Below are 27,148 nucleotides of genomic sequence, written 5' to 3' on the forward strand. Positions count from 1 at the left end.
AAGCACACCGACCTGCACCAATGTGATTGGCTAACGGATAGAGAATTTTAAATTCCTCTAGCTATTCCTCGACTGCAAAGTCAAATCTTTGATAACCAAGAAATATGCATGAATACGCCTCTCACTTTTCTATAGTTTCAGGCTTTTGAAATTGTTTCAATATTTACATTTATTTGTGTTTATGCAGTAATATATCAGTTCTTATTAATTTTGTATTTAAATCTAAAGGTGCACACACAATCTTTAGCTTCTAATTATTCATTTTTATTGAAAGTAATGTACTGACATAAAGTGTTTTCTGTTTGTCACTTTACTTACCTTGTGTTTAACAATCAGATTTAAATTATTTTTTATTCTCTTTAATTATATTAAAATTGAAATTTTATTAATGATGTTATATTATTGCAGATGAATTTCATAATGAATTGTAGATAACAATTCTGTTCACAAAACACAGATATTTGATATACTTACTGGTTCGTTATGGACACAGATATATTAAGAATAATATTAAGCAGCTGTGGAGGTGCGGGAAATGCTCAGTGCGAAGATTATAAGGATGTGTCAAGGGAAACTTTACTTTCTCTAGAGTCTGACACAGTACTGAATACATTGTGCACTTCACTGAGCAATCTTCTATGTTGCAAAGTATCCAGGGAAGCTTACCAGCGCTACTCGGTTCGACTTTTGATAATTGTACGTCAATCGTTTTGCATTAAAATATTTTCTTTAACATTCAATTAAGTATAACATTACAAGTATGATCTCTTATTACAGGACATTCTACGGAAATGGTGTAGGACAACAAACAATTTTGAACATCTACAAATATTTACATCTAAAGAAAATAGCTTGAAGTTTGTGAGTATTCTTTTAGATAAATATCTCACGGACGATGTCTTGAGCGAGTGTTACTCGGAGGATGCTCTGATATCTTTAACTAGTGCTGTGATACACTTGTCCATTGACAATCCGTCCTTCATGCATCATTTAGACAGATTACTCGTAACGCTTTCTCAGCTAGAGACTAACGATAAGATTGATAAATTCTTGCAGAGTGTTCTAAGCTCAAACTTACGCCTTAAGCTATCTACAAGAGAACAAATATACGCCTCGCAAAAATTTAAATTAATAGAAGAGCCCTTGCTCAACGGTTTCGCGCTCGCGTCTTCCGATTCTAACAAAGAGGATTGCGCAAACGATCAGAGCAACGAGTTAACGCTGAATCGGTTATTGGAGTTTAGTGCCGAGTCTGCATGCGTTTTTCAATTAACGTTTAACTTTTTGAAGGAATTATTAGTTCAACTGCAATACGCTCCTCTTGTTTTGGATTTTACAAAGTCAATGCTAAAGCGAGTATCTGCCTATTGCGAAAATCATGGTAGAGATATACTGGATCTCTATCCTAGGAAACTGCGGTCCTGCATAATTTTATTGAGGATAGAGCCCAGGCATCATACAATGCAGACGCGGGACTACACGTTGCAAACTATGAAACAAATTTTCAATGAAAATAAGGATGTCTTATTAATCTTAATGTCGCACTTTCCTCAATGGCTAGAATATTTTGCAAGTTATGTCGCGAATGATGCACGAAGTTGACTGTTGGAGAAAAATAATGCAGGTTTATAATATAAATAAGATTTCTATTGTGTCGTATTAGTATTATTTTTGTGCGCGCTTAATTATAAAATGCAGATATGTTTATTATGTATTTAAAAATAATAATTCTGAATGTCTGAAAGGGAGAAATGCTGACGCAGTGTGTACCAAAGACGGATCTTTATTTATTGTTCAGTCACAAAATGTATGCTGGAATGTTCGACAATTTAATAATGAAAGTTGGCATCCCGGATGATTAAAGCCATAAAGTCACGTTAACGGCTCATTCACGCTCCTAGAATACATCTTATGCGAAACGGTGGATCGAAAAAATGTCGCGGTACTCGTGCTATTTCAAGCGGAATATTTCGAGAAGGAAGAACATTCGTACCTTGTGACGCGCAAAAGCATTTGTCTCTACATCTCAAATAAAAAGGAACGTTTTCTGGTGCAAAGGACTACTTAACGCATAAACTGTAAACGTAAACTGTAAATCTTTTCAACTACGAGTATCACTCGTCAAATCGTGGTGAACAACATTTATCGCAAGCTTAATAATTTATTATTAATAATTAACTCCAGAGTAGCTAAACGAAACGGTAGTCGTTAAAAGTTTCTCGTTAGGTAAGTGTGTTGCGATCTTTTCAAGTCGCATAAACCCGTTCATAAATCGCGCGGTTTTGTAAGTGAGAGGTACGAACGATAGATGTCGCTTGAGTTTGACCTGGATTTTCCAGCGCCTCGTGCGGATTTCTGCGCGTGCGCGCGTTACTCTTAAACGCAAGTTACGGAACGATTTCAATTTTCCGAGGTTGTTTCTTCAGCAGTACGTTTTTCTACCGAGAATTAATGCATTATCGCGTGATAATGTGGTCGGTAAGACAAGAAGCTTTTCGGAGTTTATGAATTAACACGCGATTCGTCGCCGTTTTCGTATTGAAAGAAATTTCGAATTTGATCGCACAAATGGAGAGTCCAGATAGATGACTCTTCCGCACTGATCGTGATGGTTCAGGACAGGTTCGGGATTCCAACTCGATACTATTTTAATTTCGAGTTTAATTCACCGAATGCGAAAAGACCAAATGTCGACGCATGTTTCGCAAAAATAAACTCGGATGTGTAACATCGAAATTTGATTCGCTAGAAATTTAGTCGACTCCGCCACGCGATCCTCTTCCCGTCGGTAAGAGCGGTACCTATCTTTCGCGCGCCATTTAAACGCCGATCACCTCCAACTGCGGGATCGTCTGGATCTCTCGCGACTTTCCGGAGGCGGATTTCTCGGACGCCACGCTTTTGCTGGACGTGGAGACGCTCATGGCGGAACAGGACAGGGATGTTGGGACGGTAGCGGCGGCGGCGGCGGGAGCGGAAGTGGATTTCACAGGATTGATTTCACAGGACGCCTCCGCCGGGCGCGGCAAGGACCTTCGTCTTTTCAGGGACTCACGCTGCCGCTGATCGCCCTGGCGTTTTTCCGTCCTGGACTTGGGCAGCGCGACCTATCGACGAAGACGCGCTTGTTAAGAGGAAGGAGAATATTTGATAGAGTGATAGTACTGTCACTTGCGATAAGATTGGCGCTTCGTAGAGCGACATAAAAGAATTCTGTAATAGAGATAATACTCTTAGTTGAGCTGTAAATCTTTTAATTTAATTTAATTTACTAGCTCTGTTAAAGATCCCAATTTAGATCATGTAACGAAAGTAAATAAACTCTCACCCAGCCCGGAATATTTGCTCACGCGCGTCCAATATTACGCGGCTTGCAAGGGTAAAGGGATTTTTCTTTCTCGCCTTTTCGCGATTTCTAATTATAATAATTAGGAATAATTTATAATTCGATCTAAAAGGGATGCGCAGGTGAATGGCAAAAGATTTACCGCGTTTTATTAAGGAACCCGAATTCATTCTAAAGCTTGTTTCGTTCGATCTTTATGTAGAATATATAAAAACAATTTTGTTAACGACTTTGGGGATCTTTGATAAAAGAGAATCCTCTATTTTGCATTAATTAGAAATTTCAACTTCAACCTGTAACACGTCTAATTTTGTAAATTTACATGCGAATCGCATATTTTAATGAAACAGGAATTTTGATCCTGGAAACATCTTTTGTAATTGACCATGTTGCAACATTCCGGATTACAAGCGCGTGAAACAGGCTTGTGACACCCTCGCGTCGATTTTAAAGGAGAGAGCGTCAATTTGGAGGGTATTGGGAGGTGGACTTTCTTCCTTGCTTCCTCGTTCGGCGTGAATGTGTCCGGGTAAAGTATAGACAGTAGAAATGTTATAAAATGAAATGCTCTGTTACCTTGTAAAACGTGTTACATTTAACATCGATGCGATGAATCTTTTTTTTTTCCTTTTTTGTTCGAACGTGTGAGAGAGCCGTAATACTATGTCTGTGTAGTATTCTACTTCTTTTATAGCTCTTCATCGTACTCCTCCTCACGCTTTGCGTTTCGAACACACAATGTCGGATAGATGAACAGCGATTTTTCTGCGCGGTTGTTAAGTGTGTGTTGCCTCTTTTTCATTTTCTTTTTCCCTTTTTCCACCCATTTCCCGGTTATCCCCTGCTACGTGTCTGTGTAAGCGCCGTTTTTTGTCAATTATTACAACAATAGATATATACACGATCACACGCGGTGTACGCACATGGTACGCGTGTGCGCGCGTAAAATGGCTTGCTTTAGTTAACTACGTTATCTTGCAGCGAATGGGCGAAAGGTCGCGGCTGATGATCCCCGAAGGCGTGCACGCGTTCGTCGCATTTATCGCACGTTCGTCCGCGCTACGCGACGAGCGATCCCGTCGCACCGAAGAGATCGAAATGGACTTCCTTGGACTTCCGGTGGTACGCTTCGAGATACTCGCAATCCCCGAATCCTTGCGTTCCCGGATCCACGGGTCTTCGAGCCTGCGAACTCCAAAATCCATGGATCTTCAGGTCCACGAATTCCAAAATCCTCTTGGACCTCGGAACTCAGGAATCCCCGGATCTTGAGATCTACGAATTTCTTCATTCCTGGATCCTGCGGTGTGGGATCCGTGAACTTCCACCAGAATCCTCGGATTCGTGAATTTTCAGATCTTGGAATTTAGAAAACGTATTCCAGAGAACTAGAAGGAGGTTCTAGGAACCTCCTAGAGATCTCGGGATTTATGAATTCTCGGACATTCGGACGTTCCTTAGATACTTGATATCTACAAGTCCCGAGATCCTACGGTTCTTCGATCAGTGCGATCCTGGTTCGTTGGACGTCGAGCTCTCCTTGAATTCTCGAACTATTTGGGACACGCGAGATCGGCGCTCCTTCAAGCCTGTCCGCGACTCTCGTACCAATGGACCGATCTTTCGCCCCGACTCCGGCGCACTGCTCTGGTATTCTTGAATAGTTTAATATTGAAGTATTACAAACTATGTGGCGGGAAAACGTTTATCCGAAGAAACAATTGGTACGAATTTGCGCCCGACATATCTCCCTCGAGTTCGTAACACCTCGGAAACTCGGCCCGATAAGTATCTATATAACAATTATAATATTATGCTGATATAGCGATCCTCAAGAGTTACGCACTGTTAAACGTTCTTCGGCGTCTTCAGTGTGTGTGACGCCCTATCTACACCGAGGACGATGCACCGAGGAATGCATGTCGCGTCACGTTGCGTCTGAGAAGTGTCCGCGTGCCACGGAAGGAAGAAGAATCACGTTTCGCAAACGTGAACGCAAGTTTAACGGTGATCGCGCGGCGTGAAAAGAAATGATCGCATGAATCGTTGCGGCGCGAGGAGTCGCGGAGGATTTTCAATTTCGAGTGTTTCTAATGCTCGCTCATGCGCCGCGCGAGGCGCGAGAGGAGGATACCCGCGCTGTGCGTTGTGGGTGGATGAACAAACGTCGGAGCTTGCAACAGACTGTTATCTTTAATAAATCAAACGACATACACAAAGGCCAATCGCAGTAATTCTCACTGTTTCTCTGCAACAACAAACTTTGATTTACGTACACTGCTGTATATAATGTAATAATTCGAGGACACGTATAACTCTCTGCGACATAACTTCCTCTGCGAGAAATCGCGGTGTCGTGCTCGGCGGCGCATCGTCCTCGCGATCGGCATCTCTTATTTTCTCGATTATTTCTCTCGCCTTATAAAGAGTAGCTCGCTCGCTTCGATTGTCGAGCGACAGTATACACGCACACGTATTAGCATTCACGCACGCATGCACACACGAGAGCGCGCCAGGAGGAAGAAAAAGAAAGGGAAACGAAATGCGCTCAATGATCACCGATTTTGCACGATCCAATTTTTTTCTCGATCGCGAATTCAAGTAACGTCCGATCGATCCGTTGATCGAAATTCTGAAATAATGCGCCAGTCGATCTTCCGTCGAATCTCTCTCTCTCTCTCTCTCTCTCTTCCTCTCTCCCTCGTCGTTTTGATCCGCATAGTTATCATCTATATTATTTTTTTTATGTCTTTCTCTTTCCCTTCTCGGCCGTTTTTCGCGAGATTAACGCTCCGTGTTGATTCTGAACGCTGGATCCGAGTGGCTCGATTAAGCACGTGAAAAAACGTGAGAGACTTCTCCCAAGGAGGAGGAGGAAAGAGAATGCGCTTAAAGACGCTTAAGTAGACGCGAAAAGAACAGAGAGGAACGGAGAGAATCTGGCTGAAGTCGAGGCCGGGAAGAGAAAGATGAGGCAAACGAAAGAGCCGTTGATTAAATATGCAAACTCGACTGATCGTTGTCGTAACATATGCTTAAAAAACAAGGAAAAAAGAAGAAAATAAAAAGAGGAAGAAACTGGCCCGCTCAAGGGGGTCGGCTTCATTAGCAATCGATACACAATTAACAGCGCTCCGATAATAATAGGTAATAATAATTAGCAATAATAAGAATATTCGTAATAGTAAGAATAATGACAATATAATCGTAATAATAATAATAATAATATAATATAATATAATGATAATAATCGCAGTAACGATAGGGTTTTCATATGGCTAGATTTCGCTTCTTCCGTGAACACAATTTCGTGAAGCGAGAAATCGCGTATAAACCCCTGCGATCAACGTGAGTCGTTCCGCGACGAGAAACGTGGATCGCGTTGTCAGGTGTTCAAATCTGCATTTTGCCCGTGCGGGGACGAACGGGCGTAACACCCGACGATGATCATCGCTACACGCAATTGTCGCTCGTGTATACGCGGCCACATATGAAAATCCTGACGTGATTAATAATATATAGCGCGTGACAATGGATAACAGCAGCGGTGTGTAACTTCACCGAAATATATAAAAACATAGGTATGGGATTCCGGCACCCTATCTCCTCGTGGACACTTTAACATTTAGCAGAAAGGTCCGCCGATCACTAACCGCGCAACGTTTGTTCGTAAAACAGCAAACGAAACACCAAAAGCTACTCTCTAACAGCCACCTTCTTCGCTATATATATATTTATATATATATTACGAAAAAAAAAGAAAGAACATTCGATAGAGACAACTAATCAATGGTCATATAAACTGCGTTTAAATTCATGTGTGGCGATAATAGTATTATTCTTTTTTTTGTGTGTTGCTTTACTTCGATAGTACTTCTCTCACTAGACACGATTCAACATATAGAAAGTTTATCGTTATTATTTAATAATTATTATTTTATCATTTATAATTATTATCTTAAAGCTGTGTCTAAAGACTCGCTGCGTGGCAGGAGCGTGTCGTGTTTTTTTTTCTTCTTTCATTCATTTTATATTACTTTGCTTATTCTCTTACGTGTGTCAGACGGTATCTCTTCATTTTTGTCTTCTTTATATCTGCTTCTCTCTCTTTCTCTCTCTCTACCTCTCTGCGTTTTGCTTTAGTTAGGTACGTTTGTAGTCGTCCTCGCTTCTTCAATAATGTGTTTTTGTATGCATTTTTTCGCACGCGCTTTTGTCGCGCGTATATCTAGTTAGACATGTGTCTCCTCACTCTCTCTCTCTCTCGCGCTCTTTCTTTCTCTCTAGTCATCATAGACGTATATATGTATTTATATCTTAAATATCTACTACTTGTGGATGCTTTGTGATTTGTAATTTGTAATAGATCACAATGTCATACCATCCGCGCCAGTGAACGATTTTCTATACCTTTTCTTTGCCATTTTCTGTTTACCACGCTCGGTTCGAACAATATACAATGCTTGTGCATATACCGTATAGGTGTTTCTTTTACCACTCCCTACTCCTTAAATAATTCAACAAAAAGTTCGATGGTGAGTAGTGAATGTGGTGGACGTGTAAAAGCTCGCCAACGGTCTATCTCGAGATGTATCTCGCCCTTCGCTCGTTAGCTAACACATGCGTGATATATATATATATATATATATCGATATCGGGACAATCGCTGGTGCATTTTAAAAGACGATAGAACGAGAAGGATTAAGTAGAGAAAATTTACTTAAACTCGAGAGAAGAGGATCGGGGTTCTCGTCTCAATATGTTTCGCTCACTCGTGCGTAGTCGAATTTGTTATTGTAATTTATATTTCACATTATATTCATCAAAATCTACTAAGCTAAGCAAATTCAGACCAGCCGAAATTGTACTTGTTTTTTTTTTGCTTTTTCGTTTTTTAAGAAAGAAATGCAAATGAAAAAAATAATATCTCACCGAAATACGATACTAAGTTTTGTCACTAGAAAATGAATAAAATTTTACTTATTCTCACAAAATATCGCGAACGCGCGCTGATCACGCACTCCATCAAACGCGCCCAATTTAAATACCTCTTAACACGTGTCTTTCTCTCGTTCTCTCTCTCCCTTTCTCTCCTTCTTTCTTTCTCTCTATACGCGTCGCTCAACCGTTTATCTCGCACCAGTGCGAAATAATAGATTTACGTCGGTTTCGTCGTTTCAGTCGGAAGAAACGCAAATAAGAATGGATAGATATTTATCAAGTATTGATATTAGCACAGCGTTGCACAATCAAAGCGTATCAAGATTTCCGTCTCCTCTGGGAGATTAACTCGCAACTTGCGCGTTACTCTCCTCTCTTGTTCTCTCTCTCTCTCTCGCTTTCAGAAGTCACCTGTCTTGAAATCTATATTCTTCCTTTTCTCTGCCATTCGTTTTGTCTCATCTTTCTTCCTGTGTCGTCTGGGCCTAAACGACTGCCGGGCCCCGACAACACACGAGTCCCTCAGTTAACCGTTGACCGTACGTTGCCGGATATGCGCAGTTGTCTGGGTCCGCGGACATTGGCATTTCGTTACACAATTATACAGTTATATAGATTCTATATAAATACCTATTACGCATTCGTATAATACATACCTAATATGCAATTGTGTTAGAACTCGGCCATCGCTCAAACTTATGTAACTTAATTACACGTGCACACCGTCTCTTGTACCGTGCGTCTTTCGCGAACATGCCTCTCATGATGGAACATATCTCGTACGTGTCACAATCGTGGTGTGGAGAATGTTAAAATTTCCTGTCCAAAGTGTATGCGCGTGTCGTGTACCTGTGTGTGTGTGTGTGTATATGTGCGTGCGTGTGTGTATCTTGCATTCCGTAAAAACGCGTAACTTTACGCGATCTTTTTATGTATGATTGCAGGCGCATCGTCCGTATCGAATCGATGAAACAAAACGTAACGTAATTAACTCTCTGTATAATATACATATTAATATGTATTAATATGGTTTCTTTCTTCTGCTCGTCGGAGCTAGAGCATCCTCTTTTTGTGTTCCTTCCCTTCGCTGCTCACATCTATGTTAAATATTATTTCATAATTATTTTTTTTTTTAATAGAGACGTTCAGTTTTCAAACGAGTGTATGCGATGTCGCGGGTGCACAGACAGTAATATAAATATTCGAATGTATGATAATACACGAATATCTTCTTATCCACTTTTCCGTTTTTTTTTTTTGTTGTTTTTCGTTCAACTTAATCACCGGTAGCATAGCGCGCGCGCGCTCTCTCACCGTCGAGAAAACGCAACGAAGTCGCAAGAGGCAAGCTCGCTCTTACATTTTTATCTACAGTCAGCCTGCCCGACGGGTGTGTTCGGCCAAAGGTTCTCGGCGACTCGCTTCCTCGGCGTTAAGTCGAAAAGAAAGACGTACGTATTTCCTAATACGTATTCCCTATTAGACACGATATAGATTCCTTTTCCTTTTTATCTCTTTTTTTTTCTCTCGCGACAACCCACACGTTTTTTCCCTTCCTACTTTGTCGTGATATTTAATCGTTAATATAACAACTATTTATTCATAAATTCTGAACGATCAAATTCAATTGTAACGTGATCCACACTACAGTCCATTTCCCGTTCAAGATTTCTTCGTTCGTCCACAACGCGCACACGTGAGAAGTAGAACGCGAGTACGCGCGTGCATGCACGTCGAAATATCTGATAATGTCTGAGAGAAGAATGAAAAGTTCAATTATGTGACGACGAAACTGACTGATCGAATAATAATAATCAACTAAACGTGCGTTCGCGGGAAGCCAGGAAATGAACGGTAGTACTCATAACGTCAATCGATGGCAACTCGTGTTCGCCTAAAAAGACATCGCGCGATAATTATTATACTCTCGTTCCCGTCGTTGCGTGTTTTATTTTTTGTTCTTTTTTTTAATCTATTCTGTGTTAGTCGCACGAGCGGCAGTGACTCGTTTCCCCCTTCGCACACACACACACCATCCATCATCCCTCCCCCTTTCCATCCGTCTCCCTCGCCTTCTCGCGAGACGCGCCGATAATTGCGTATTTCATAATCACGCACCGTCTTAGTTTCTTTTTTTTTTATCAAATCTGTGGCTATATGAATATATACTCAACAATCGACTGATACTCTTTGCGATATAATGGCCGTATTTCAGGCGAGTTTTTTGGTGTTCGCGCTTGATGGCGCCTATGACGGTATGATGTGACGGTGACGGTGACGATGACGATGACGGTGACGGTGGTGACGGTATCTCGGTGACGGCGACGGTGATAGTGATGGTGTCGATGACGGTGTGACAATGACGATGATCATATCGATGACCACGTCGATGTCGTAGCCGATGAATAGTATGACGATGACGATGGCATAGACTCTGACAAGTTCTTTACTTCGCTTAATGACTTGAAAACGAGTTTACGAGTTATAATTCCCAAATGTTCGAGTTAAGTTAAAGCCTTTTTCACTTGATTAGGGGAGAGTCTAAATTTGGATTGGGGTTAGGCTGTGTGTTCGAGGATGGCGATGGTACCTGTGCCACCACCGAGCCCTTCCCCTCGGACAATACATTTCCGCCGCCGCCGCCGCTGCTGCTAACACCACCGCCGCCCTCCTTCATCTTCTCGCAGTAGTCTGCGAAGATATCACGGAAACGCGCCCAGGACTTTTCTGGCACGGTGATGGCTGTCCTAAAGTTCGTTTTCACCTGCAAAAATGTAATTACCGTTTTCCATTAATTTTTTCCTCCCAAATAAATATTTTCCATCGTATATACAGAAGAGATTGGTAATGTCAGTAATGTTAAATAATTTATTTCTTAAATAATTTATTTTTTGTTGCTCGCGTGCAAAACGGTGGGCGCGTACCTCGGAAATTCTCATGTAGATGCCACGGTTGTTCTGGCCGATATCAAAATAGAAATTCTTGCTATCCACGCGCATGTAACGGCCCTCCGGCAGGTCGCCTTTGAAGCCACCATCGTCAGTGCCAAATTCCTCGAGAAGGTCCGTTAACGCGTCGCGAAACTCTATCATACCTTGAGCAGGTATCGCAATTTGCGTTCTAGGACCTCCCCGCGTTATCGTCTGCGACACCTGAAAGAAGCAACAATTGAATATTACACGCGATCCCCTGCGCGCCGACAATCCGCTATACCGTTTGCGCACAGTCATAACGCGAAAGTCGTTATATCGAATTCCACGCGTGCAAAGCTCTCCTTTATCGAGACGACTCGCGAAGAGCTCTATTCGTCTTTGTCGTCCTTCGAAAAGAGCACGGCCTCTCAAGATGAAAGTTGACAGACTCTTCTTATGACTTAGCGTAGAAAGTAAATACATTGGCTGGTACATACAGGGTGACTCACCCGCAGGAAACGGCCGCGAGAATTCTCCTTGAGGTCCAAGTAATATCGCCTATTATCCTTCACCATCATCTCTGACTTGAGTTTTCCATCGTCTGGCACGTTCTCTGGATTTGGTGGACCTGGATTACCCGGCATCACAAACGCAGATGTTAATCAATTCCATTAAGACAAGTTTAAATAACTGATGACGAGATCATGAGAAGTGAAAACGGTTGAAAAAATATTGCGATTGCTTTTTCGATGGATGGGATTATCATTTTTGTTGCATATAATTGCAATAAATTTTAGAAACTGAAGATAAAGATTATAAAAGACGTACCTAGAGATGCGTAAAAATCGCTAAACGTCGACAGGTGGTCCCGGAATTCCGATGCTGTGCTGAGTGCCAGATAGATTTGGCTTCTTCTTCCATCAGCTCCAATCTAGAAAAGACACACGTAATGAGGATAAATCATTACGTTATGCAAGTAATTCCGCATATATAGATAAGCGTTTATACAGACACTTCTTATCGCACTATTGCATAATTTTGAATTTATGCATGAATGAGTACAGTTGCAGAGGCAATATTTAAAAGTATTATTCTTTAGTTCTACGTTCGTGGGATGTTTATCGTGAATTAAGTTAATGATAAGATGATACCTCGGCGACTTTGATAAACCTTCCACGCCTGTTTTGTTTTACATCAAGGTAGAATCTTTTGCTTTGAATCTGCAACATTTTCGTCGCCAGTTCCTGCTCGCTCTGCTGGCCCTGCTGACCTGCAATATGAATATAGTGCTCGTTACATAATAGTCCACTAGTTCGCTACATAACAATTTGAAAGTATTACGTATCAATTGCAATATTGCAGATTTAAACATAAAATAGATAAATTAAAATATCATTCGTCATTATTTTGTAAAGTGTAATCGTTTCATAATACTCTGTTTTATTAGTATCAATTTTGTTTCATGTTATATTATCTGTTGCAATATTACAAAATGTAATGAGGTCTCATTAAACATAATATTAACATAACAAGATTCGAGTCGGCGAAAGATCTTTCTGAGATGCTAATTACTTAAAAACATCTAAAGTATCAAAAAAGAAGAAGAAAGGAAGAAAGAGAAAACTGAAGTATCTCTTCGAATGCCACGAATGTGTATAATTTTTCAATTGGTTTTAGATGCAACTGAATTAGCAGCTCCACTATGATTGCATGAAAATGAGTAGCGGGAACCTGAGAAAGGATCGAAAGCAAAGGGAAGAGGGGGAGACCCGATAGTGGGGTTGGTAAAGAGGTGACCCAGTGCTTATTGGGTCACTTCACGCTCGACTCTCTGCGTCGGGTCTTCTCGGGTCACGTCTCCCCCCTGGCTTAGTGGGGCCGATTTCAAAATCGGTTTAGGAAGAGACTGAAGATATTCGGCGATGGCTCGACCTAACCGACGTATAAATGGCCTATCCTGTCTATCAGGATGGAACAATCACTTTGATATAACACGCTAGAACGATGTTGCTAGTCCTCGATCAATAACAGCTGCACCAGAGAGGAGAGGTCAACGACCCCTTTGGTGCCCTACTATCACGACCGGATATGCTCCTGCTTTTTACGCTACTTGGTTTTCTTTCTTCTTATCCTGAACTACCACTCTCCGTTGCCTTTCTCTCTCTCTCTCTGTTTCTCTGCTGCGTAAATGTTAGTAACAGACGTTTCATCCTCAAACTCGCTTCAAACGCACGAAAACTCTGGTCAAAGAATTGCATACGTATAACAGTGATGTGGTATGCTAATGAAAAACTCGGAAGCACTTCAGGCCGCCCTTTACGAAATTTACAATTAGCTTTTGCTTTCGAATGGCTTTTATTTCTTTGACAACGTACTCCGCTAACAAAGCTTTCGTATTCCTTTTGCGACATTTAATCTTTTTCATTGTCGAGCATTGCACAGATACGTTTGTACATGATGATTATAGAGCGAGATATAAACGTTAATGGAAACGTCTCTAGAAACTTTGCATGGTAGAAACTATTAAGCCTTTTACTAATTAATCCTTGTCGTAGGGATCCTCCCTTCCTGAGGGAACAATGTTAACTATTCTGCTAGTTAAGCCCTTTACTGCCAGGGGAAATCACGAAACTCACACGAGAAATTTGCATATGATACAGCGAAACGTACGTGGCAAGGAATAAGTAGGTGTTTTAAAAATAAAACTCTGCATAATAAAAATGACGGAATGACAGAATGCATTTCATCATTAAAACTAGAAAAATTCGATAACAGAAAGATTGACTGATTTACGATCACTTTTCTGCGGGAATATTCCATACGAGAAGTGGTAAATTGTTAATCAACTCCACAATGGTCAGTGGTTAATTAACCAATGTCAATCATTCTTCCCGACGTACTACCGTACGCCGAGGTCGATTATACTGCTGAAAATTTGAAATAATCCGGTATTTCGGAAGAATAATAGAAGAAGGATAAGGAAAGGTCGAGGATCTCGGGGACCGATTGTGCAAAAGGAGCTGGAGATCTCCTGCGCGAGGGTCGTGCTCGAGAGCGATCGATCGACGTAACGCGGCGCGTGACTCGCCACCACATTACTACGTACTGGATTGTTGCAGGCTGCCTGGAATTGGGACGGGGCTGAGATCGCCCTGGAAAATCCTGCTCTTGAACATCCTGTCGATACTACGGTAGTCTGTGCACCTGTACATAATTCGCGCTCCCACGCGCGCCCCTTTCTCTTGATTTGATGCTCGTCGCGCTAAAGTCTCACAAATGCTCACTCGTTACTTCCATCTGTCCTTTTCTCCCTGTTTCTCCCTCGTCGCGCTTCTCTCAAGCACAATGAATCCTTCGTCCCAGACTCCTCATTTTGAAGCAACTCGCATCCCCTTCTGAAGACGACAATCGCGCGTCGAAGGACCCAATAATTCTCCGCACGGAGTCGTACCTTTCTCCCTCATCAATCTCGATTTCGCGGATCCCTTCACTCATGTGGATCGCTGGCGGTTCTCGTCGGGGGTGACTTCGTGCAAGAGACCGTTTCTCCATCCCCGTCCATGACTCGGTCATTGCGCGCGCTTTCTCCAGTCTCTCATCAGTGCTCTAAATATTTAATCTACTCCCTCGACGGAATCCACGAGGACTCTCGTCTACCGTTCCCCTCGCGAAGGACGACTCGCGGGGTCGATCGATGGATGCATCACCGCATTAGTAGCCTGGCTGACAAGGGAGAATGGAAACAGAAAAAGAGCGCCCTGCACCAATCTTCTACGCTCTGCTAACCAGATCGGTGATCGTCTCCTTCCTCGACGTCCCGTGTGTCCACCGGATACTCGTCCGGTTTCAAGGAGGAGGACGATCACGAGCCACGTCGCCGACGTGCACTTTCACCATTGCCCTATTTCCTAGAGGCGTCGTCTCCGCTCGGTCGATGACTGTTGCATCACCACCGTTCCCCGGTACGGTACACGAGTACGCACACGGCAGTCTACAGTTTATCCTTCGGACTCATGATTGCCGTCCACAGACCACTGTCGGGCCACTGTGTCACATCGATCCGCGTCAAATCCGACCCCCTGCCTACCAGCCGCTCGCTCGCGTCGGTTCGCGAGGCGATTAACGCGGCTTCACTTTGCCTCGGCTCGTAGGATGATTTCTGCCCGGATGATCAGTTTCTAGAACTCGGCGCCACGATACTTTGCGAATAATCATCCTTTTTGAACAATTATAGGACACTACACTTTATGAACACACCCTATCGCCCTTAATTCCTCTTTACATGCTAGTTCCTGCGATTCTATACTGCGATTCGCAGATTGCTTGCTCCCTTCCCGTTTAACTCAATCCTTGGAATTGTACACTGCACTTTACGAGTACAGTCTTTCGTTCTTTCTTACTTTCTGCGCTTTAGTTTCTATGGCTGCGCGTAACTCGCGAGTGCACCCCTTTCACTTTTTCACTTTCTTTCTTCGGCTTTTCTTAAATGTACACGAAAAACGTGGGATGCACTTTACTGACGTAACCGGATGCTCGATGAGTAACATTAAGAGATGTCTATGTGATGTACAGAAACGAGGTCAAACGGCGAGACGATAGCATGTCATCATTCTTTTTGCGTTTCCTTCAATCAACTTCTCACATGGATGCTATATATTATGTTATGTTACAGTGCTCCCGACTCTTTCCTTCTATTTCTTCCTTGCTCCCACCCCGCCTCTCTTTCTCTCTTCTGGACTCCACCCTCGCTTCTTGTCCCTTCTAGGTCACCATTTATTTCTCGGAGACTTGCCCTCATTGAAGCTCTTCATTATGAGTAATAATTTCGGAGAAGGCAAGGCGAACCGCTGACACCATTTATGGGAACAGTCTTCGATAGTCACTACTACAATATATCCAAAGCATGTTCGCGAAGTATTTTCTCATCACCGATAAGCCCGATTGATATCGCGCGTTACATTGATTTGTAATGATCCAGAATATTTTTTATCATTTCGGTTTAACCACTGCGCCGATACGATTATTCTCTCGTTTACAGTCGTGAGCGGAAACTGGATCACATCACTCGGAAGTGTCCGGATTCTTAACGACCGATCCGCAGAGACAACGATTACACGCTAGAACAACCACTTCGTACTTTTTCCTCCCTCGCTTCTTCACGTTCTTCGCTCCGGGAGTCGCCGCAGAGGATAGGTCGCTTGCGTTACATCGATTAGTCACGGATCTGACGAAGACGCGGATCTTTCTGGTGGCTGATCAATGATTCCTCGATGAATCAGTGATCAATCTCGACCGCACTCGAGCTAACGCAATCGAATGATCCTAGCTGAGCTTTCTTAGTAAGGATGATCCCTCGTTCTCGTCCTCTTGGAACGACCCGTGAGCCTCTCGTGTAACGGGCGGTCTCCTCGACACAGGGATGATCCTCCAGAAGATTTCGCTTCTCATCGGTCCGCCTCTCGTCCGTAGCGTCGATAAACGATTCCTCCGACTAACGATTGGCGCGTGTCCGTGCAGAGACGCCCACTTCGCTTCTCGCCCGCTCGCCGCCGGTTCTCATCGAGCGTTTACATTGCATTTCACTGCACAACTGCACAGGGCGCGGGTGTCGGGCGCACCACCATTTCGCGACGCAGTGCTGTCGTCGTCGTCGTCGTCTTCTTCGGTGACCGGTAACGCGCCTCCGTCACACCGTTCCTCCTCTCGCGGTCGCTCTTTTCGTCCATATTTATCCTCGTCGCATCTGGTCCACGTCACGCCGGCAGCTCCTTCCTCGTCGTGACGTCTTCCTCGTAGCTGCTGCCGTTGGTGCCGCCTTCGGCGTCGCCGTCTCGCCGTTACGTTCGCGCATCTGGGAGGCGTCCTGGAGGATCTGTCGCGGGTCTACCCGTCGAGGATCTACCTGCCCAGAATCGGATGGAGAGCGACGAGGAGCTCGTCGACGACAACGGCGGCTGCGAACGGGGGCGACCGCGGGTGCATTGATCCCTGCGCCTGGAGCGCGACTCGTGGCGCTCCGTACCGACCTGCCTCAACGCGAATCTCAACGCCGACTCCTCGTCGTACCCTCTCCTCCCGTGTGTCCTCCTCTGCTCCCGCGAAATGCGCCGCTGCCCCTCCAGCACCCGGTGATCCGAGTGCGGGAGCGGAGGGTACATTCGCGTTGCACGAATTAAGAAATAGTGTTTGTTTATTGGTAACGATTGGTGAGGTGTACAGAAGACACTGTTAGTCGCAATCGATCGGTCAATCACTCAAATTACAGGAACGGGTACTGATATAATAGTAATATAAATATCATAATATAAAGAATATAATAATAATAATAATATAATTATTATAAGTGATTCATTATCCTAGTCGTTAATGAGAATAGTGAGAAGAAAAGAGAATAATTGGCCGAGTGAAACAAGAGTCTATTTGCGAAACCGTACAAGAGCGCTGTATAAATAGTTTTATGTCGGAATGAAGCGGTCCGCCGGCAGAATTACCATTTTTATAGAACTGTGCGTTTATAGAACATTCTGTCGAACGAAATTTAATCGGGCGCCAAGTCGAATTATCGCGGAAGCTTTGCATAAAGAGAAATATGTTAATTGTATAATCAGACTTACAATCTGGTTTTACCTTCAACTTTGTAAGCAAGTTCTTGAGGAATCATTTTTCTGAAAATTGCGTGCGCAATATTACTGCAGCATTACTTTTTTATTATATTATACGTTTAGTTTCTTTCTCGCAAAATGCCGAGTTTCTTCCGCAACATTCCATTTATTCGTCCTTTCTGCTTAATAATGCAAAATTGCATTGTGTTTTGAAATTCTCGTAATATTCATCATGCGACGATTTCACATACATATTCATATCATCCGGCATCGGGTTTCTATCTCGAGATAGAATTCTGTCTCTACGATGTTATCATTAAACTATCTTTTCTTATACTTCTTATTCTTTCGTTTCAGTCAGTTGTATGCGTCATTCGCCCAGTTTCAGCGATAACATACGGCATAAGTGCATTGGCAGCACATATGACTCATGATAGCCGATTCATTCATAATTCTACTACCGGAAGTGATGTTTTTTACGCGATCATACTGCAGCGATCAGCGGTACCCCTAGGGAAATGCTACTGGAAAACGAAAAATGTGATTTTGTATATCCTGATTATCTGAAATACCCAAAATCGGACCGATTTACTTATTTGTTTGCAAATTCACTTAGGAAGGACACTTGCTTATGTATTTCTTCTTTTAAATCACATGATAAACTGATAGACAATGTACAAAGCAGACTTAATCTTTCTGTTACACCAAATATTGGCCAAAATTCTTCACAATTGAACAATGAATCTACAGAACTTCGGACTTTGCTTCCCTTTTTTCAATGTCAATTGAATCCAGCACAAGATTGCGAAAATATTTAATTGGGATAATAAAGAAATGACATGAAGAGAACGGCTTTTTATCAGGCTTTCGTTATTATCTCATATCGCTTCTCGGGCAGGCTTATAATAAAGCGTTTACGAGAATACGACTATTTATAGATTGCCATGAGCTTCATTGAAATCTGGATCGTTCGCATTTTGTGGAGACCTTTGAGTCACTGCGGAGGTATCTCGCCAGCATAATAGAAATACACGTTTCTGGGAGCAGGGAGGATCATCTACGTAGACATGCAATTTTCTCTCGGATTTTGTATCTCAGAACGCAAGTGATGCGTCTGGCAGTTTATTTAGAGATATGTCATCCGGCTCCGTCACACTTACGCAATATTTAGAATCATATTCGATCCGCGTGTATTGGGAGACTTTGCAATTCACTCTTGAGATTAATAAATATCTCGGGGGTAGAAGCAATCTTTTTCTGGCGCAACCGTGCCCACCACGTGCGGATTCGTAACAAGTTTAAAATTAACCGAAAGTTTGTTGCGTTAGCTTTGTCGCGCGTCTCATTAAATGTTTTTAAACTGTGCGCGCATCTGTTCTCGGTATTCGAGAAGTGAGTATTTGGACGAACTTTTGTTCGTAGAATTTTCTACTTTTGCGGAACAACCAGCTGGCACTCGCTTTTCAGATAGGTAGTATTTCTCCGCAAGCGAAAAAATCTTTACATTCCTTTACATTCCTAGTCTTGCTGTTTTGGTACTTCAAATATCGAAATTACGATATCTCGTACTGTATTACGGATATAGCACACGATTACTGGCATCAAATTACGTGAACGTACGTTCCTGAATCAGACAGGATTCTCGGAAGAAATGTGTCAATGAATCACGCGTGATTCAAGTCCAGTACCTACTTCAATCCGTGGAGTGTGCGAATAGTGAACTTTTTTAGCTACCAAAGGTAAAATTACAGATTATTCCTCAATATTAATATAAAATACGATCGTGTTGCATCAAATTCGTAATACGATATTAAAAGACATACTTGCGGTTCCTTAAGTCGGATTCGTGTAATTCCTATAATTTGCTCTTTTTCCTGCGAATATATTTATATTCGCAGGAAAAAGAACGGATAAAGTGATCTACAAATTCTGAGAAATTATTTTGGCGATATAAAAAATGCGCGCGTTCTATCATTCACAGAATCTACTTTCTATTTTCCAGCGCAATTACATTTTTGTTAGAATTCAAGTTATTCTAATTAAAGAGAGATATTTGATACCATCGATAAAGGTCAATAATATTTTGCTCAAATATTTCACAGGACAAGAATTCGGACACATTAATGAAGAACGTGTTTGTCCAAAGAGAAAAAAGAAACTCCTCTCACCTGATCGTGATATTCCTGGAATAAATCACAAGCTAATAATGATTTCGCGCTTGTAATTAAATATTTGATTAATAAACCTGTTTTCGTACTTCGAATGCCCAGTGAATAACACGGGAATGTTTGATTCGGCTTGCGGCTGTCGTATTTGTTGATATTCGAGAGAGCGCGTTGACCTGATCGCACATTCATAATATACAACGACTACCAGATGGAGACTAATGAAACGGCGCTTCGGGTGTTAAATCTTGTGTCCGCGATGCTAGAAATCGACCCGAGATCTCGATCTGAGAGAATTGTGTAGCCAGTCAACTTGCAGCTTTTCCAAAATTGGCTACACAATTCTCGGGTCGATTTCTAGTAGTCGTGGACGCACAAGGCTTTCCGAAACTATTGCGCAACGGTTTCTTCAATGGGAACAGGAATGAATCGAAGGGAATCTCACGTGGAACAGCGTCTTATCTAGGGATCGAGAGAGGCGTTTTCTCTGACAAACTCTTCTGCGACAAAGTATATTTAAGCGAAAGGAATACCTTCCGGATACCAATGCTGTATCTTTTCCATCGTATCGCTCCAATCTTTCAGCGAATTCTCGTCGTGCTGGGACACTTCCATCGTCTCGGCCATTCCAACGCCAGCGGAATCTCGATCGGCGGGTGCGTTCCCTCTCTCTCTCTCTCTTTCTCCCTCGCTCTGCGAGATACTCTCGTTTGCTGTGAAAACGTATCCCGCGCCTCGACGTAATAGACTAATTGCAAGCGCCACTTTCTACCGCGCGGATAATTTCCGTTCCGTGAAACGTGCAACGGAGCGTTTGCCGTACTCGGAGGGGCAACGTGGGATCAACGCTCCTCGAGGTATCGGCGGATCTTGGGGACAAAATTTCCACTCCCAAGATAAAAACCATCAACAACCGACGCTGCCACGTGACACCTCCAAGGCGCGTAACAGCTCCGGTATTATCGCGGATTATTTTGCATAGATTTTAGAATTTTGCACACAAATTCTCAGACGTTACTTGCACGCTTCTCGCACCCGCGCGGCCACTGGAAGCGCGTATCGCTTATCGATTTGCATTTAAATCCGACCAATCGGACTCGTGCCGGTCTCGCTATCGGCTGATCGTTTTGCGCGCGCTGACGACTCCGAAAATGACACTTTCCGTAGAAGAAACTGGCGAATTCAGTCTTCGACGTTACGCGGAAGGAATTTGCTTTACACGTTCGTTTACTGATTTTCACCTGATTTTTCATTTCATCTGCCGCTCCAAGCTGCAGCAAGCAAACAGGTTAGAAAGGTAATTTATTTAGTTTAACGGAGCAACCTCGGATGACCTTGACCTTGACATATATTATAGAGATCGCCCTCCTGAGTGACCTTCAAAAGATTTTAGCCGTCGCTCATTGTTTATTAAAAAGTTATTAACAAAAGAAGTTTAATGATTTTGCACGAATTTTCAACCGTCCACGCGAAGCAAGGACTTGAGTTTGACATATATTACAAAAGTCACCTTCCCGAATAACCCGCACTAGGTTTCACCCGTCGCTCGTTGTTTGTTAAAAAGTTATTAACAAAAAAGTTTAATGAATAGAGCATAATTTTACGATATCGTATACGTTTACGAAAGAGTATATTTGATGGAATTTTACCTTTAAATCAGAAATAGGTTTGGGTTAGGTTATATTTTCCGAAACTGGAGCCCCGGACGCATACGCCCGTTTTCAGCCCGCTTCGCGGGAGGGCGGAGGGGGAGGGGCAAAGCCCCTCCCCCCGCCGGAGCCGGTGTTACAGATTTCACCGTACAGATTTTGATCACCTGGTACACGGCACGGATTCTGGCGGGGGGGAGGGGCGAAGCCCCTCCCCCCCCCGCCCTCCCGCAAAGCGGGCTGAAAACGGGCGTATGCGTCCGGGGCTCCAGTTTCGGAAAATATAACCTAACCTAACCTAACCTAACCAGGTTAGATTAGATTAGGTTAGGCTAAATCACTTTCCTTCCTTCGTTCATATTCGTCGTTTATGTCTTTCAACATTCAAAATAACTACTATATTTTCGAAACTTTTGTTAATAACTTTTTAATAAACAATGAGCGAGGGCTAAAACCTTTTGAAGGTCACTCAGGAGGGTGACCGTGACAACATATGTCAAGGTCAAGGTCATTCGAGGTTGCTCCGTTAATCTAAATAATTACCGTTAGAAATATTTGTCCGCGAGAGAAGAACTGCGCGCGCCAATCCTCGCGTTTCCATGGTTACGACTGGGCAGTGGCCATAGCGTCGAAGTCCGAACTCACCGTAGCATACCGAACGATCGAAACGTTCAAAATTTGCTGGAACGCTTTCGCACGCTCGATCGTCGCGAACCGACTATTACTTCTGCGACGGGCTACGGCTACGAGGAAAGATCTCGCGAGAAAGCGTTCGCGGAAACGAGCACGCGGTGCACTGAGATCGACGCGGCTGAACGACGGGGAAAAAGCACGACCGGCGATACCGTGCCGGTATCGTCACCGTGCAATGACACATCGCGTTCTGCATGAGGGGGAACGATTACGCGCGGCAACGTCATCGACGTCATCATTCGTCCAGCGTATTATCGAATATGCCCATGGGAATACCGTGCCCACGACGGCGACGGCGAAGAAGAAAACGGCTCTTGATGACGACGTGTCCGTCAAACGTCGAAATTGTACGCGGTTGACGTGCCCGGTCATTCATGGAGCCCGCCGTCACGCCAATGGAATGCGCGCATCATGGTGGCGGCAACGGTGGCGGGCTCTGCGCGGGCCAATCGGCGAACGTCCAGCGCCGGCCCGCGGCTCCGTGAGCGGTGCGTGCCACGTGACATCGCGGTTTAAATCACGTGACGGCGCGGCGCGGCGCGCAACGAACCCCCCCACCATCGTCGCTCGCGCCCGCCGACGACATGGCCGTGTGACGTCACGACCAGCTGACTGCGCTCTAGTGCCGGCGCCCCACTGCCGCCGTCGCGCGCCGTGTCCCGTTTCCGGCTGCTATGCCGCGGCTCCGTATTCGACCCATGCCCGACGCGAATGTTCGCAAAAATTTGTCTCGGGGGATTGTGGCACCCATTCTCCACCCTCCTATTTGCTGCTGCCTTGTCTGTCCGAAAACTCGGACGTGACAATGGATCGGGTCATGATAAATTAACTAAAGTTATCTTCAGGAAAATATATGATAATGCAGGATTAAATTTTAGAAAAGAAGAAAATTATACCACTCATTGTTAGTTATAGTTTTTTCGGTCGACTTGGAGATATTTTCCGAGCAAAGATAATGGGAGTATTTCTCACGATTTTTAAATTAATTTTTATCAATTTTTAATTTTAATATATTGTTATGATTAATGATTAACGAAAGATGCATTAAAGTTCATTAAAAATTAATGAAAGAATAAACAATCTTCTTAATTAGTTAACTTTTCCTCGTAAAGTTTACTTTATCAGCAACCATTTTATCTCTGGTAGTTGATTATATAAAACAATGTGATATTTTTACTGTGAAAAAATCTAATGAATATATCGGTAGTTTTGAAATATATTCTGCTTTACACAGCTTTACACAATTACCATAATTTCCGTAATATTCAAAGATGGCGCTCCATGTTCTACAGTATAGGGAAAATAGGGAGAGATGTTATCCACGCTAATTTGATTTCTATACATTAATTGACACGTAAAACTATACCACACCTATTGAAAAGATTATTTATATGGGCAATAATTTTTTAAATTCTTTCTTTTCTTGATACTTCGAAGTTTTATGTAAATATATAATTTACATAAATTTAAATTACAGATTGAGAATTCATTTCATTTCTTAAATATGAGTAGATATATTTTTATCTAACTTTAGATGAGACCTCATGTTTTTTTTTATATTATTTAATATAAGAAATAAGAAATGTAAGAATTTCTTTTATATATAATTGAATATAAGAATATAAGTTTAATATAAAAATACTCACCAGAATCGAAGTCAGCACCTCCAGCATCCATGCCGCCTGGATTCCCATATTCTAACAGGAAAAAAACGAAAGCAGAATTAATGGATGATGAATGGATGTAATGAATAATAAAGTTTATTATTAATAGCTGACATAGTACTGATTCATAACATTCTGAAGAAGATGACCGTCAACAATATTATGGTTCTATTTTCCGTTCAATAAATTTCATCAAAAAGTATACTATTAACAAGATAAAAGATGAATTGCTTTCGATTTTAATTATTTTATTGCAAAGATAAAAAGTCAATGTTCGTATACGTGTACTTTATAAATAAATATATGTATAATTGCCAATCTGTTTCTTGTTAGTCATGTTTTTATAAAATATGAATATGTTGTACACGATATGCTGTATGTATGCTGTAATATTGCTGGCATAATATTTTCATTATATAACAAAATATATAAATTTTCAGCTCTTCTGCAATGTACGTGTAGATAATACAGATATGGATAATATCAAGTAATAAAATATCTAGTATGATATAAAATTTAAAGAATAGAAGTTTGTTGTAATTTACAAATACAATTTTTTTACCAATATTTATTATATTACTTCATATTAAATTACGTAATTTTGAAGAATTGTGCATTTTGTGATGCAAACATATTCCTTATAATAATTTCTTCTAATAATGCAGTTTTTATCAAATCATTATTAAATAAATGATATCTTTCTTTCCTATTGTAATTTCTTATACTTTTTTCTACAAACTTTTAATTTTTTCTTTACTCTAATGCTTTAAAATAAATATTTCTTCCATACTTATAAATAAAACAAATGCATCTTTCCTGTTTTTTTTTTTTTTTTTCATTCAAAATGATAAATTTATGCAAATTGTTTTCGCGCACATCGAAGAGATTTAAGCTAATGAGTAGTCTATCGATCTTAATCGACTTCGAGTTAATGCAATTTTCGTGCAAACATGGAAACTTTCGTATTTCGTGCCAAGCCGCGTATCACATGCACGTATACCAGCTTAGCTCCTAAACGCTAAGTCTAATTTAATCGGCGAAATACGATGAAGGAAGGACGGAGACGGGAGAGTGTCAATGTCGCGTCGCGCGAGGCGCGAAAAATAAGGGTAGAAGCGTAAAAAAGGTGCGCGCGCGTTTCGTCGCGGGAAAATCGAAAGAGAGAAAGCGGTGAAGAATGGCAGAGCGGAAGAATTTGCAATTCGTATGAGCGAAAAGTCCGTGTGCGTGTGTGTGATCCTACACAGTCTACTCGGGATACGTTATTCGTCGTTCTTTCCGAGGTCGAAAGACGTCGCGTTACGAGGCGAGAGAAGGGGGGAAAAAGGCGTCAAGGGGCAGGGAGAATCACCCGTGATACGTGTGAAATTTACACGTCTCGCAGCGATCGGACTCTAGCGTGCGTGCGTGCGTGCGTGCGCGCCGCCGGGCAAGAAGATAGATGCAGACGTGTAGATCGAAACTGAATTACATCATACTGCGCTCCGCGACTGGGACGATTCCATCCGCTCGCCGTACGGTGAATACCGCCGGCTTGCTCGCGCGGGGTGCGAGTTTTCGGCCCGTCCCGCGCGACCGGCTGGCGTAGGAAAAAAAAAGAAAAGCGCGAGTCGGCGAGTACGGAGAAACCGGCAATGCGACGCACGGCAACGTCGGAAGTTGCGAATATTTGTTCACGAGGGCCGAGCAACGAGGAAGAGAGAGAGAGGGAATGAGGAAAAGAGAGAACACGCGCGCGAAGCAGGGAGATGGAGGGGGAACTGGGGGAAGAGGGAGGGGGAGAGGGTAAAGGCTCGCAGCCGAAGGAGCAAGCGAGCGAGGCGCGGCGGGGAGGAGAGGGGCCATCCTCTCGACCGACATGCGGCCGGCCATCTTGGATCCTGGGTGCCGTTGAAAAATAGCGATTCTCCTCGCACGTCGCTCGACGGAACCGGCCACGAGGATGCGAAATACGACGATCGTCCGCGTGCACGGTGCGAAGGGGGACCCGCGCACCCGTACTCCCGCGACAGAGGGTACGGTCCCCGGGGGCCCCCTCACGACCAACAGGGGGGATAGAAGCGGGCAGGGGAGGTTCCTCGCAATGCTCCGAGGCGGGCGCTCTCGTCCTGTGTGCTCCGGGTTTACATACGCGCGCATGGATACGTTGCGCCGCGTCAAGCACACCAAGGCACGCCAAGAGAGAGAGAGAGAGAGAGGGGGGGAGGCTATCAGGGGGGAAAAAAGATGTCGGTTCACGATGTGCGACCCGCGCACGTTTCGTCCGCTCGACGCGACGCCGCCAGGGCATGGAGCGGTCGCGAGACCAAGCGCACGGGGGCAAAGAAAGAGAGGGAGAGAGAGAGAGAGAGAGCGAGAAGGAGACACGGCAACACAGAGATTACGTTTGGCCACGGCGTTCTCTGGCCCCGGCTGTTCTTACTTTGCGGCTGATCGTCCAGGCTCTCCCGGTCCGACATTGCGCTCCTCGCGGCACGTTCCTCTCTTGGTTAGAAACCTCCACGCGTCGTCGTTGTCCCTCGAAACCGTCCTCTCGGCGGCGGGCCCCCCGGCGATCGGAGAGTGCGAGAGAGAGATGGAGGGAGAGATTATGCGCGAAAAAAAAGGGAACGAGACGGAGAGAGATCCCCTCGGCGCACTAGTCCGTAGGAGCGCGCGCGAGACCCCTTCGAGACGACGACGACGGCGACGACGACAGTTTCCCTCCTCGGTCCGTCAGCGAGCTCGGCTGCCGCGCACAAACCCCCGAACCCGCGCGTCTTCTCTCACTCCGCAGCCGGCACGGCGCACCGCGAATCTTGCACTTCCTCCTCCGCGTTTTCTTCTTCCCTCGTCCTTCTTCCTTCCACGCACCACGGCCCGACCGCCGACCGACCGACCGACCGTCCGTCCGTCCGTCCACGGCACCAGTCGTCACCACCACCACCGCACGCGCTCGCCTAGCTCGCTCGCTCGCTCGCTCTACGCCGACACGCACCGCCGCTCTTCCGCACGCTCGCGCTGCTTCCCGACTTGCGCTCGCGCTCGCTCGCGCTCGCTCGTCTTTCGCTCTCGCTCCTCCACCTCCTCGCCGATCTCCGCGCCCGCCCCCCCCCCCCCCCCCCCGCCCCTTCGCTGCGCTGAGCGCGCGCGATCGGTGAACGAGTGGGACAGCGAGGGAGAAAAGGAAGTGAGAG

General features: G+C 43.8%; 2 protein-coding genes across 4 annotated transcripts; one reads left to right on the forward strand and one right to left on the reverse strand.

The window, feature by feature from the left end:
* The first annotated feature begins 105 nt into the window (after nt 1–105).
* On the forward strand, nt 106–2,732 carry LOC105277623. Its single transcript, XM_011336108.3, has 3 exons — nt 106–228; nt 409–696; nt 778–2,732. The coding sequence occupies exons 2-3, from the start codon at nt 484–486 to the stop codon at nt 1,600–1,602; spliced, it is 1,038 nt and encodes a 345-aa protein (XP_011334410.1). The 5' UTR covers nt 106–228; nt 409–483; the 3' UTR covers nt 1,603–2,732.
* Nucleotides 2,733–3,901: 1,169 nt separating this feature from the next.
* Nucleotides 3,902–26,919, reverse strand: LOC105277624 (transcriptional activator protein Pur-beta). Of its 3 annotated transcripts, XM_026971368.1 has the most exons (7): nt 26,395–26,919; nt 23,955–24,005; nt 12,351–12,469; nt 12,028–12,130; nt 11,697–11,827; nt 11,212–11,439; nt 10,809–11,051 (listed from the first exon to the last, which is right to left on the reverse strand). In XM_026971368.1, the coding sequence occupies exons 1-7, from the start codon at nt 26,429–26,431 to the stop codon at nt 10,809–10,811; spliced, it is 912 nt and encodes a 303-aa protein (XP_026827169.1). In that variant the 5' UTR covers nt 26,432–26,919. The 3 variants fall into 3 exon arrangements, with proteins under 3 accessions (XP_019886681.1, XP_026827169.1, XP_019886682.1); XM_020031122.2 differs by lacking the exons at nt 23,955–24,005; nt 26,395–26,919 and adding an exon at nt 14,306–14,411 and having other exon boundaries at nt 3,902–11,051; XM_020031123.2 differs by lacking the exons at nt 23,955–24,005; nt 26,395–26,919 and adding an exon at nt 14,306–17,210 and having other exon boundaries at nt 11,709–11,827.
* Nucleotides 26,920–27,148: the final 229 nt, after the last annotated feature.

Source organism: Ooceraea biroi, chromosome 7 (assembly GCF_003672135.1).
Source record: "Ooceraea biroi isolate clonal line C1 chromosome 7, Obir_v5.4, whole genome shotgun sequence".
Taxonomy (NCBI): Eukaryota; Metazoa; Arthropoda; class Insecta; order Hymenoptera; family Formicidae; genus Ooceraea; species Ooceraea biroi.

Excerpts from the sequence above, each read along its gene's own strand:
- LOC105277623 (XM_011336108.3), top strand. The coding sequence starts at position 484 with ATGGACACAGATATATTAAGAATAATATTAAGCAGCTGTGGAGGTGCG. Across the intron at positions 697-777 it reads CGGTTCGACTTTTGATAATT|GACATTCTACGGAAATGGTG; the intron begins GTACGTCAATCG and ends CTCTTATTACAG.
- LOC105277624 (XM_020031122.2), bottom strand. The coding sequence starts at position 14,411 with ATGTACAGGTGCACAGACTACCGTAGTATCGACAGGATGTTCAAGAGC. Across the intron at positions 12,131-12,350 it reads GGTTTATCAAAGTCGCCGAG|ATTGGAGCTGATGGAAGAAG; the intron begins GTATCATCTTAT and ends TGTCTTTTCTAG. Across the intron at positions 11,052-11,211 it reads TCTACATGAGAATTTCCGAG|GTGAAAACGAACTTTAGGAC; the intron begins GTACGCGCCCAC and ends ACATTTTTGCAG.